General features: G+C 38.6%; 2 protein-coding genes across 2 annotated transcripts in view; both read right to left on the bottom strand.

Annotated features, from left to right (window-relative positions):
• GRM8 (glutamate metabotropic receptor 8) overlaps positions 1 to 13,353 on the bottom strand; it is an 830,046-nt gene that overhangs the window by 494,842 nt on the left and 321,851 nt on the right. The gene's annotated exons all lie outside the window — the stretch shown is intronic.
• LOC118989192 (protein SET-like) lies at positions 4,210 to 8,790 on the bottom strand. The gene is made up of 2 exons (XM_037049284.1): positions 8,762 to 8,790; positions 4,210 to 4,726 (listed from the first exon to the last, which is right to left on the bottom strand). The coding sequence occupies exons 1-2, from the start codon at positions 8,788 to 8,790 to the stop codon at positions 4,210 to 4,212; spliced, it is 546 nt and encodes a 181-aa protein (XP_036905179.1).

The following is a 13,353-nucleotide window of genomic DNA, read 5'->3' as shown; positions in this document are numbered from 1 at the left end:
GCAACCCAGGCATGTGCCCTGACTGGGAATTGAACCGCGATCCACTGGTTTGCAGGCCTGTGCTCAATCCACTGAGCTACAGCAGCCAGGGCTAGATTCACAGATTTTCTTAAAAACAACTTCTAAATTTGGGAAACCAATTTCCAATTTCTCATGCTATGCCCACTAAATAAGGAACAGCAGGTCCTGGAACAGGCATTTCCTAAATGTGTGATATGAGACAAGTTCCCAGACATCTTTGAGACTAGGTTTCCTCATCTGTAACATGGAAACAGTAATATCCACCTCATGGAATGCAATGAATATTAGTAAATGAGATAAAATGCACAAGATGCTTATTACCAGGCCTAGCATACAGGAAGCATTCAGATAGTGAACAATGGAAACTTCCTTATCTGCATAGTTATTGTTACATAGAATACTAAAACACTGTCCATATCATAAAACAATGACACTTTCATGCGAGTTTGAGATTCGCTGGTTGTCAGGTGCACACTTTGTGCTGTTTTCCTTGTCACGCTAATGGGTCACCCGGACCATTCAAGCCTGTTCTCTCCCACTCTTCATTGATGCCAGAACACTACTCTTGCATGTCTGTGGTCCAGGGATGAAATACACTCGTGAAACATAGATTCTTCCCCCTGTGAAGCTAAATGCCTCACATGAGATTGTATCGTGTCACTTTCTATGCAACTAAACTGACCATTGCAGGCTTAGCTCAGGCTAATTACAGCAGTGTGTGTCACCTGGCATCCTCCAAGACTTAATGGTTTCACAAAACTACAATTAAGTTTGCAAAGAAAATGCTTCTCAGCTTTCGGGGGCTGATTGAGACAATTAGTGTCATCGGCTAACCCGACTTCGGGGGTGGAGTGAAACCCTTTCTCTTTCACTTATAATGTGCAGATAAACCTGAAACTAAAAAACATGCCTGAAACTGAAGGGAAAATGAGGCTTTTCTTTTCTGGATTAAAATAGAACCTTTTCTCCCCCACCTGCAATTCCAATTCCTCATTCCATTTCTATCAGGGGTAGGAATATTTAGCAAGGCTTCTTTTAACCATTGTTTCATCTTTATTTTTAAAACAATCGATTTTTCCCAGGCTAACATGTTTATAGTGTTTCCTCTTGCAAGTTTCTGATTATAGTCACCACAAGTCTGACCCAATTTTCTAGGCAGATATTTCTCAGCTGTGGAGTGGCTTGCTGAATGGCTTCACAGTGTATTTGCTTATATTCCCTATTGTCATAGTTTCTAGAACCATCTTGGCTACATCTGGTGGGTATTTCTGGGCACTTCAAGAAATGGTCAGTACTGCTACCCTTCTTCACTCAGGGCCCATGGGCATAGGTAGGACCAGTCACACTGCTTAGTGATGGCCGAGCTACAACAAGAATCCATCATCTTTGTTGTTACCATGCAGACAAGAGCGCTTGAACCTCTGTAAATCAAAGAGGAAATTATACATATAGATACAGGGAGCAGACTGACAGCTTTCCAAGGGGAGGAGGTTGTGGGGTTGGGTGAAAAAGCAAAGAGATTAAGCCAAAAAAATCCACATAGACACAGACAACAGGACAACAGTATGGTCATTTGGTGATTACCAGAGGGGAAGAGGGTAGCGTGAGGTAGAAGAGGGTAAACATGGGATAAATAGTGATGGGCAGAGACTTGCCTTGGGATAATGAACATGCAATAAAATATACAGATGATGTATTATAGAATTGAACACTTGAAATGTATGTAATTTTATAAACCAATATAACCCCACTAAACTCAATAAAAATTGTTTTTCAGAAAGAGATTTTAAAGAAGAAATCCAACTGCAGTGTTCTACTAGCTGGCCTCAAATAGGGACTGCCTGACTCCAGATCTCTGGCTAGGCTGTAACATTCCCTTGTAAAGTCTTGGCTGTCTCCTATGATTGTCCTGCGGGGTCATTTTTTTCTTTTCTTTTCCTCCAAGGATGTTTTTGACAATCCCGTAGGATTGTTTGCTGCTTGGCTGGCTGTGCCAGCTAAGAGCCCCAGCTAGAGCCAATGCCCACTGTAATGTGTAATCACTGCAGATTATGTTATTGAAAAGAGGGCTTTGTGTATCATTATTTGCTGGCTTGGCCACTCTTCCAGCTGTTCACATCTACCTTGAAACAAAGGCAGTGATAATAAGGCACAGAGTTTACACATTTTAGTTCATCATCTCCACAGCAGGTTTTCCAAACCAAGCCTATCTGTCCCTGCTCCATTGAGCCTCTCTCACCTCCTCACTCCTATTCATTTTTCTGAACAGCCACAGCACTTCTCCTTACATCTCCAATGAGAGTTATTTCCAACCACATATTAAAATGGTTCATGTCATGTTTGTCCCCTCTGCTCATTCATAAGCTCTTTGAGAACAGTCTCCACACCTGCTTCACCCCTGGAACCTTCCCAGAGCCCCACACTGCCTTTACCACACATGCAGGAGACACTGGGCCAAAGAATACACAATATATCTGGTGCATCTTTGCAACCTGAGTGGGAGCAATTCTAATTCTCCACTTTCTGAAGCAGAATCTTGCTATTACCAAAGCAAACAAATGAAAGTCCTCTGTAGGAATGACCTAACGGAATAGTCTTATTTATATTTATTTGAACCTGTACTATTAGAAGGACAAGTCCATATAATTTTTAAAAGAGGTAACTTTTATGTCCAGAATATAGTCAACAGTTGTGGCAGAAGCTATAAACTCCAAAGTTTGTTAGATTTACAAATAATCAATATTAAAAATGAAAATTGCATCTACCTAGAAACACTGCTTTAAAAAATCTGTTGGCAAGTCCCTTCACTCTTACATCAGATAGGGTATAAATATATTTTTCTAAATATGTAGGATAAATGAAAATGTTCCTCTTCTTTAAAAATTGAAATTTGATTTATAATTCAGATATACTTTGAATTATCTTTCTGTGACACTTTCGTTATCTGGGTTTAAGTAAATATTTGATAGAATTAGTAAAGCTTGTTAAACTCATAAATTGTTTTCTGGGTAGTGATATTGAGGCATTGATTTCTCTAAACTTAAAAAAAAAATTAAGCCAGAAAAATACTTTCTGGGTGGCTTGATTACATGAATCAACAAATCTCCAAACACTGACATTCCCAACTAATGATAACTTGGTGGTCTACCTTGCTATATTGAGAATGTGTCTATTTTCAAAAATCCAAAATTTCCTGATAATGAAAGAGTCACCACATAGTCAAGACAAGCACCTTGCAGACCTATGCACTATTATATTTTTCCTCCTGCACGTCCCGTGTCCTTCTTTGTGTCATTTCCTCATCTCAGACTGCAAAAGTTGCTTGAGGGCTGAGGCCATACTGTCAATAGCTCACTATAATTGGAAGCAGTAGGTGCTTAAACACTCATTACCTGACAAGGAACATCACAATAAAAATCTCAGTTTGTAGGTCAGTGCTAATAAGGCCAAGGTCCTTGAACCATGGGTGGACATTGGCTCTGCTCCAGGACAATAAGCTGAATCTGTGCTGTTGCTCACCTAGTTTGTGGGAGTGGAGGGGTGGTATGGACCATGAGGAGTATATGAATGTCCTGATTCAAGTCTTCAACACAGCCAAGGTTGGGGAGACACAATTAAACATCATTAAACTCAGGTTGTGGTCAAGTCAAAAGCAGGTACAGTGAAGACAGAATTCATTGGTTTTCGCCTCTGTTTCTTTCCCTAACACACCCAAGTGGGAGCCATGCTTTTCCACCAGAAACACAAACTCATGAGCCCTGACCATCAAACATTCTTATTAGGCAGGTGAAGGGGGCTACCCATGTCATTTGGTGGGGTGCGTATTATATTTTTTTAAGAAAAGGACCCTAGTTGATAATGATCCTGACTCCTGAATTGAAATTCAGCCAAGTGTAGCAGAGCATGTGAATCACTTCAGGATCTTATAAAAATAGTTTCTGATTCAGTGGCTCTGATGCAGGTCCAGAGATCTGCATTTGTAATAAGCTCACAAGTGATGCTAAAGCTGATGGGCCCTTTGGACCTCACTTTAAGTATCAAGATTCAAGAGTTTCTCAGGTTGGTATGTGCATAGAAATCCTGGATCCCAGGAGTCCAGATGGCCAGGAAAGGTTTGAAGAAACTGACAAATAGTAGCAAGATCACCACATTTTCAAGAATCCAGACATCAAACCCACTCACAATTACTCATAAGGAGAGGTCAGAAGTGAAATTCAAAGATGGATGGCCACTCTTGTTCAGATGAAATTCTTTGGAGAGAACTTTATTTTCGAAGTAAGGATTTTCATCAAAATAAAAATCTATTCTGTAACCTGATTTAATATCTTCAAACTCTGTCACTTCGACTCTTGTCAAATAATGCAGCGCCTCTTCATCCTCTTCCCCAAGCACTGCAGACACTTGTGTATGGTCGACAAATGTTGTTACCCCAAAATTTGGGATTTTGGCGATCAATTCTGACCTCTTCTGAAAAAATGGTTGGCGGAGTTTGTTATATTTCTGTTCTACTTTCAAAATCTCCTCACTGGTTTGTTCATTAAGTCTGTCTATTTCATTTTGTACTTCATCAATATGTTCAATTGCTTCTTGCTGTTCTTTTTCTTCCTTTGGCAAACCCAGAGCAGTCGGCTTCTTCTCTGACTTGGGGGAAGGAGAAGGTCTTGGTTTCTTCGTTAGGGGTGGTAGTGAATACGGGCCTTTGTGTCTCCATGTGAATATGGACAGTTAGCATTTACCAACATGTATCTGTCTACTTTCTCTTGTTTAAAAAAAAACTTTAAAAAAGGGGGGGGGTATAGAAGGTCAGCAAAGGGTGGGTTTGAGATGTTTGGGTGGGTTAAATGGGCATTTTGACAACATGGCTTCTCCTTTGGCACGTTTAATCGTGATGTTAACGGACATCCTTGCAATTGAAGATGACACTTTTAAAATAAAATTCTCTCCTAATGATGACGTGAGCCCTGCCACTCAATGGGAGAATCAGCAGAACCTTGTAGGATCTTCTTCGGAATTGACATTTCTCTATTGTAATTTTGTTCCTGATTATTTTTAAATTTTCTTTTTGTTTCACTGGAAAGGAAGATGATGCTCAATTTTAAACATTAAAAGTGTACCAGTTGCTTTGTTACAATAAAACTAAATGTGTACACACACACACACACACACACACACACAAAGAAGTAAAATTCAACAAGAGCTCTGAGTCAAATGCTCCTATGTCTCCATTTCTCAGAGCAAACAGGCAGAGAGAGTGGGACACAGGGCAGGGTTCTGATCTTGTGGGTGCTGACAAGTTGCTGCAGCTGATGCTAAAGAGGCAGGTGTGGTGGCCCTGACAGAAGGCTGGAGGCTGACGGGAGGCAAGAAAGTCATAGGTACTCAAATCTCAGATCCCTGCTGTAAGGCCAAGACCAGAATTACACAGCTATTGGCCCATGTTTGGCACAAAGCTTATGAATCATTTTACACAAACGTTACTGGATATGTGGGACCTTGTGGACAGTCTTCTCTATCTCAAATACATTAAATCATGGCCCTCAACTCCATTTGACTTTAGCAGGGTGAAACAGCTCTGGGGTGATCCAAGGTGAAATAATATCCATTTTTCCTTTTCGGTTGAGGTCTCTTATGTAAAAGGTGGCAAGGCAGCTGAAATTAGGCATATATAGTCATATTCACAGAAGTGCTACAAATGAGGGTGAGTCAGCTGTGAGCTCAGTAAAGAGTAAATAGATAGGCAAATTTACATTCATACGTGGATTGATTTAGAGATTTGTCAAATATTTGCCAAAAGAATTTTCCCTTGTCTAAGGAAGGCATAGTCCTAATATTTTTCTTTATAAAGGACTCATGCCATCAGTAAGTTTGATGAAAGCTTAACTATGAAATGCCTAAACTGAAAATATGCAATACATTAACACCTTCTGTATCTTTCCAGATAGCTCAGCTGACCCCTTCCTGGACTAAGTACTATTAGCATGCAAATAAAACTGAGGTTCTTAGGTCTTAGTACTGTACCCAAGAGGCACTAATAGTCCCATCAGAATTAAGAATGCAGCTGCAAAAACTCCCCAGAGAACACCCAGCAACATAACACACTAGGCTTAGGTGAGCTTTCTTCTAACTGCAAACACATGGAAAGTTTGACCAAATATAACAAAACTAAGTAGTGTAGTATCTTCTGAACTTGCAAGAAAGATGTAAGATTCTCAGAGTCATAAGCAAGTTGCGAAGTCCAAGTCAGGGATATGAGCTGGAGCTGGGACTGTGGTGCCCCAAAATTGTACTGTGAAAGTATGGGCTTAAAAGGCTGAGCCTTCTGGCCCTGGACCTTGGACCAGCAGAGAACTAGAGCTGAGCATCTGGCCCACAAGCCTTCCCAGGCTTTGAAAACAGAACAGGAAAATCTTCACTACATTCAGGGAAGCTAAAACAAAGCTTAGTCTCTACCCTAAATAGAATTAAATTATTAAAGATGTTAAAACAGTAATAAAAAAGCCCTGACTGGTGTGGCTCAGTGGATTGAGCACCAGCCTGCAAAGCAAAGGGTCGCTGGTTCTATTCTCAGTCAAGACACTTATCTGGGTTGCAGGCCAGGTCCCTAGAAGGGCACATGTGAGAGGCAACTACATATTGATGTTTCTCTCCCTCTCTTTCTCCTTCCCTTCCCTTCTCTCTAAAAATAAATAAATAAAATTTTAAAAAAGTAAAAAAAATAAATAAATGACATTTAAAAACAGTAGTAAGGTCCTGGCTGGTGTAGCTCAGTGGATTGAGCGAGGGCCTGCAAACCAGAAGATTGCAGTTCGATTCCCAGTCAGGGCACATGCCTGGGTTGCACGCCGGTTCCCTGCAGGCCAACTCCCAGCAGGGGATGCACGAAAGGCAACCATACATTGATGTTTCTCTCCCTCTCTCCTTCCCCTCTAAAGATAAATAAATAAATAAAATCTAAAAAAAATAAAAAATAAAAAAATAAAATAAAAACAGTAGTAAAAAGAAATTAAGAAGTGGTAAGTTGTCATTAACATCTTAAATTCAAACTGTTCCAGGAAACAGAAAAATAAATGAGCTCTGGCTGGTGTAGCTCAGTGGATTGAGTGCGGGCCTGCAAACCACACAATCACAGTTCGATTCCCAGTCAGGGCACATGCCTGGGTTGCAGGCCAGTTCCCAGTGGGGTACACACAAGAAGCAACCATACATTGATATTTCTTTTCCTCTCTTCTTCCCTTCCCCTCTAAAGATAAATGAATAAAATCTTTAAAAAATTAGTTAGACTTTGTATGCCCTTTATACCCAAAGGATAACCTGAACAATGCTAAAAGACAGACCACAGACTAAAACAGGATAAGTGAATGCACATAAAATATTAGTAGTATTGAGAATATAGAAAGGATTTATAAAAATCAATTTAAAATATCAAACAATCCCATGGTAAATGAACAAAAGATACATATTGATATTTCATAAAAAATAACACATCAAATTCCAAAAAGTATATAAGAAGTTCCTCAATATAAAAAATAATCACAAAAAGGTAAACTGTCTAATAACATGATGCTATTTCTCATCTATCAGGATGACAAAAATTAAAAAGTGTGATAACAGTGGTGGATTAAGATATGAGTAAACTTTCATACACTGCTGGTGGAGGGGAACTTAGTAGCAATCTTCTGGGTAGCAAACTGGCAGTAAAGGGAGAGATGCCCCTGTCCTACAACCCAGGAACTGCACATGCAGGTATTTACCTTGGAGGAGATGTAACGTGTGTGAGAAACAAGTAGGATGTTCCCTGGACAGATGTTTCTAAAAGAAGAAAGAGAGAGAGAAGGAAGGAGAGAGGGGGGGAAGGAAGGAAGGAAGGAAGGAAGGAAGGAAGGAAGGAAGGAAGGAAGGCAGGCCTAAATGTTCATAAACAAGAAACAATTAAGTAAATGCTAGTATTTTCTATTTGCAGCCTTTTATTTCTTTCCCTTTAAAAAATATCTGATGATATATTATAAATATCATATTGCTCAATTAGGAAGAAGGGTAGATTTTCATTTTTCTATGTTTTCTGTATTTTTGAAATATGTTATAATTAGTTTTTAAATAAATGTACATAAATAAATCTACCCAAAACTAAATGTATTATCAAAGGATCATATGTATCCCTAAGACATAGTTTTGCATACAACAATGTTAGTTACATAAAATGTTTATGTTATCAATGATTTGGGGCAGAATATACATATCTACAATAGATACATGTATGCATACGTACATGCATAAAGGCCCAGAAGAATACAGAGAATTTTTGATAGTGTTAATGTTGGGGAGAAAGTAGAATAAAAGAGAGTCAAGATGAGATGTTTCCCTTTTACTCTACCTAATTCTGTGTGTCGCACATTTATGAACATGTATTCACATGCTATAGTGTATTAATTGCATTGATCCCCCAACTGATGTCCTTTTTCCACAGCCTCTGCCCTGTACCTTTGCAGTCTCCTTCCCTCTGACTCACCAGCCTTGTGACTGGCTTTGGCCTATAGAATACAAAGGAAATGATGATCAGTGAAATACAAGGTCAGATCTCCAGAGACTAGCATACTTCTTCTTAATTCCTTCCTTGCACAGTTGGGTTTACATTCCTGAAATACCCTTAACTTGCCCACTGGCAGATGATAAAACAGGTAGAGGACAGTCTAGTTATTCCAGCCAAGGCTTGTTATACTCTCAGTTCAGCAAGTCTGCCTACCTGACCCACAGTGACTGCAGACGCCTCATTGAGACTAGAAGAGATGTCCAGCTGACCCATAAACTAATGAACCATAATAAACACATTGTTTTCAGCCACTGAGTTTTGAAGTAGCTTTGTTATGTCTTAAGAGCCAAATACATGCATTCACCATAGGTTAATTTTTTTCATGGAAAAAGGTCTACATATTTTAAAATATTTTTTATCCTCACCTGAGGACATTTTTTCATTGCTTTTTAAAGAGGAAGGGAGGGAAAATCATTGATCAGTTGCCTACCATATCCACCCAGACAGGGGATCAAACCCTCAACTCAGGTATGTGCCCCAAATGGGAACGAAACCCATAGTCCTTTGGATATGGGACAATGCACCAACTAACTGAGCTACATCATCCAGGAGAGGTCCACGCACTCATTTTAAAAGGTGACCTTCATACCTATATATGATATGTAACAATTCCAAGCCTCTATTACTAATGTCATCATTATCAGAACTTGCCCTATTTTATCCACACACTGTTCAGTTTCTCATGTAGAAGATAGTTATGTCATCTCCCATGAAGTGGGCGCCCCACCAGCCCCCACTCAGGTGGCATCTTTCAGCATATCTTCTAGCCCGGTGTGTCCTGTGTCTTTACATACCCTTCAGGGGCCTTCTCCAACCAATGAGAAAAAAGATAATAAACCACAAATTGTTTATTAAAAAGTGCTGCTTTTGGAAGAACAGTTCAAGCCAATATAAATATAGAAAGAAATCAAGTGTCTAACATTTCACTAAGTCTTTTCCAAACTAAACCACTGGGACACGGAAGCACATCTTAGCAAACGACATTATTCTGCATCTTGATTTAGTCACAGATGGAGGGCTTGTTGTGGTAGAGGGTATAAACCTGAGAATCCACAGGCTCCGTTCTGCTGCAAGCTAGTGCTGTGACTTTGAGCAACTTACTTAAATTCTCCGGGCCTTTTTATTTCAATTTTTTAATAAAATAAGGAGGTTGGATGACTTGCCTCTTAGGGTCCTCCCAGTTTGAACATTCTTTGATCCTATGAAAGTGAAACAAGCCTCAAGGCCTTCCTATCACAGAAGCATTCTACTTTCACCTCCAGTGATGCTGGGGTCCTTTCTCTCAGTCCAAATCACTCATCTGAAAGATTTGGACTGAAATGGGGATTCCTGCCAAAAGCAAGCTAAAAAGTGGTTGCCGTTGGAAGTTCCTTAATTCCTCCTTGTTAAACTGGTTACATTGTAAATGTCCACCAAGGAAGAGACATTGGAAATAATGCTCAACATTTTCATCTCATAGATGAGGAAAATAAGTCCCAAAAAGTTCCTATAATTTACTAAATGTCATATAGTGTCTTGATGGGCAGGGTAAATTGTAAGTTTGGTGGGGGGCATGGAGACAACCGTACTTGTCTCCATTTAGTAAATTAAACAATAAAAGCAAGATTTATCGAACACTGACCAGACACTGTGTTAGGCATTAAAAATGCCAAGAGTACTCAGACAAACTCATTGTGCATGAGTTTGTCCACATTCCAATGGAAGCAAAGGAGGGAAGAGTTGTCAAACCCTAACACCCATGTGAAGTCAGAGGTACCTGTGGGATTCTTTGAGAACCCAGAGGAAGGAATACTCTGTTTAAAAAGACAGGGAAAGCTTCATGCAGCATAGGACTAGGAAAGAAAATTGAGCTGAATTTTGAAAAGTAGGGAGTTTGTGAGGCATATAGGGCATGGTAGGAAAGGGCACAGAACACAGCACATGCAAAGGCATCTGAAACACACATGTGTTAGGGAGACGGTAGGCAGCTGGATAAGCTTGAACCTAGGATGCAGGTTGGGAAAGTCAGGAGACCTGAGAGAAGAAATGGACAGGAAAAGATAATGCCAAGGAGAAGACTTTTGTCTGGAAAGATGAGGAATGAGCCACTTAAAAGACCATAAATCTAAATAATTCTTCTTCAAAACCTCTGAAACTTTACTTGTGATTTTTACAGGTCATAGTCATGACAGAAGAGCCTGCTTTGGAACTGCAGCCTTAGAGGAAGGCTGGAGACTTCTGTCAAGCCCTTTCAATCAAAAATATGGGTTTGAAGTTGAGGTTAATTCCCTCACTTGGTAATACTGTGAAATGGACATCGCAAGCAAAAATATAAAAGCAAAGAATTAATTCCTTGAATTAAACTATATCTTTTCTAGGTAAGTACTTGGCAAATGATACATTTACAAAAATGTGTGGCTGTTGAAGTGACGATACAGGTAATCCAAACACCCAGATTTACTGAGCTTTTTGTGGTTACTTCGTCCATCAATTTTATTCGTAATTTGATTGATCAGACCTTAGACTAAATGATATAAATGACCCGATAATCTAGTCAAATCTTCTGGTAGGAAGAATCATACTTTAGAAATATTCAAAATAAAATTTTATTTTTTAAATGGATAATTCAGGTATATGCGATGTGATACTATTTTGTTAAAAATATTTACAGAGGGTGTCAAAAGATATATACTTTGTACATAACCATAGAAAATCATCTAGAAAGAACCTTTACTAAGATATTAGAAATTATTTTCTCTGATTAGTAAAATTATGAATAATATCCATTTTCTTTTTATGTATTCTTTTTCTTTCCCTCTATTCCCCTCCCTATCTCCTCTTATTCTCTCACGCTCTCTCTCAGAATCATTTTGATATAAACAGCTATGAATTACTGTAAAATGCAAGTGTTTTTAATTATGTATACAAACTAAATGATCAAAAACTTCTGCTTAGCCCTGGCTGGTGTAACTCAGTGGATTGAGCACAGGCCTGCAAACCAAAGGATCACGGTTGGATTCCCAGTCAGGGCACATGCCTGGGTTGCAGGCCAGTTCCCAGCAGGGGATGCATGAGAAGCAACCATACATTGACATTTCTCTCCCTTTCTCCTTCCCTTTCCCTCTGAAGATAAATAAATAAAATCTTTTTAAAAACCCTCCTGCTTAGAGTATAAATTAGTGTAACAGTTAAAAGCAATTGGTAACAGAATAATTATCATTCCCAGTTATGGGCATACTATGGTTCACACACTGTACTATCTCCCATTGTTCATCTTTAACCCTGTGAGGTAGACATTCTTTTTATTTCCATTCTACAAGTAAGAGAAATTGAGGCATGAGGATGTTAAATAACATGACCAAATTCTTACCACTAGTAAGTTGCAAAACTCCAAAATGTCTGATGGTTTAACCCAATGATGACAGAGACTGCTATTGATCACCATGCTAAAATATGTCATGAAAAGTCTTGAAAAGACATGAAAAGTCTTAGCTCCAATAATGTTAAGCTAGTAAATTATTATGATATACTTCTACTTTGTTCCACCTGGACTGATATAAATGCAGCTTGTATATTTATCAGTTTTGTCCAGTTTGCTCCATCTTTAAGTGTTTTCTTTTAACTTTCCCTTCTCCTTGTTATAACACAGGGTCCGGTACAAACAATGCCCCCTTTTTAATAAAAAACATTTTATTATAAAATCATAAGCATGTGATTCTATAACATAACAATATCACACTCCAGCTTGTAACGTTTTAGGTGAAATGTTCAAATTAAAACTATAAATTATTACACCTATATTATTACCCTACCAATCACACTCAAGCAGACATTACTTCTGGTGGACCCTGTATTAAACTCCCTTAGGCTGTTCACTGTCATTCTCTAGGAGAAAGAAAGTGGCACAGGAGGAAGCTATCCTAAAACAGCTACCCAATGGAGTATAACACAGCTGTAAAAATATTAAGGGGCACCTCTATGAACTGATAGGAAAAGATTTCTAAGACATACTGTTAAGTGGAAGGGGCAAAGTGCAAAATAGCACCTATACTATGGTACATTTTACATAAGAAGAAACTGATTACAAGAAAATATATGTGTAACTGCCCATTTGTACAAAGGAAATATGAGAAAATTTAATCAGAAAGTAAAGAGATTGGTCATGTATAGGGGGTGGGTGTGGAAGAGCTGGAAAGAGAGGGAGAGTAGATGTGGGATGGAATGGAACATTTTGTAAAGCTCTGGTCCTTAGAACCATGGTTATAGTTCATGTTTTCATGTACGCCCAAGCAATAAATCATGAAAACTAACTTGAATGAGGAGAAGGAGGGATAACAAAATACAACACAAACATTAACCACTGAACCTAATTCTACCACAATGAATCACAAAACCACATGGAAGGGGTGGGGAATAATGAAACTAACCTAAATAGCTATGAAAACAGTATCTTGACTGGAAATTGTAAAGATAAAGATAAAACTATATAAATACTATAATTTAGTCAGTAAATGTTTTTCTTACAGGGATATGGATTCTGAATGCAATTCAGAAACTACTTGGGTATGCAATTTTGAAATTGATTATGTGTGCACGAGAATTAAACAAAAAATAAATATATTGTAGAAAACGAAAACCAGATTTCTTACTATTGGAGGAAGAAGTTTCAGATAAAGATAGGAAGACAAAAATGAACACTGAAGTAACAGTATAAATGTGTGGAGATATATCTATATATCTATAGATATAGATATCTACATCTATCT

Source organism: Sturnira hondurensis, unplaced genomic scaffold (assembly GCF_014824575.4).
Source record: "Sturnira hondurensis isolate 20B ecotype Veracruz unplaced genomic scaffold, ASM1482457v3 Scaffold0006437, whole genome shotgun sequence".
Lineage (NCBI taxonomy): Eukaryota > Metazoa > Chordata > Mammalia > Chiroptera > Phyllostomidae > Sturnira > Sturnira hondurensis.
The sequence above is the reverse complement of the archived record's forward strand: the minus strand, read 5'-3'. Positions and strand labels throughout refer to the sequence as shown.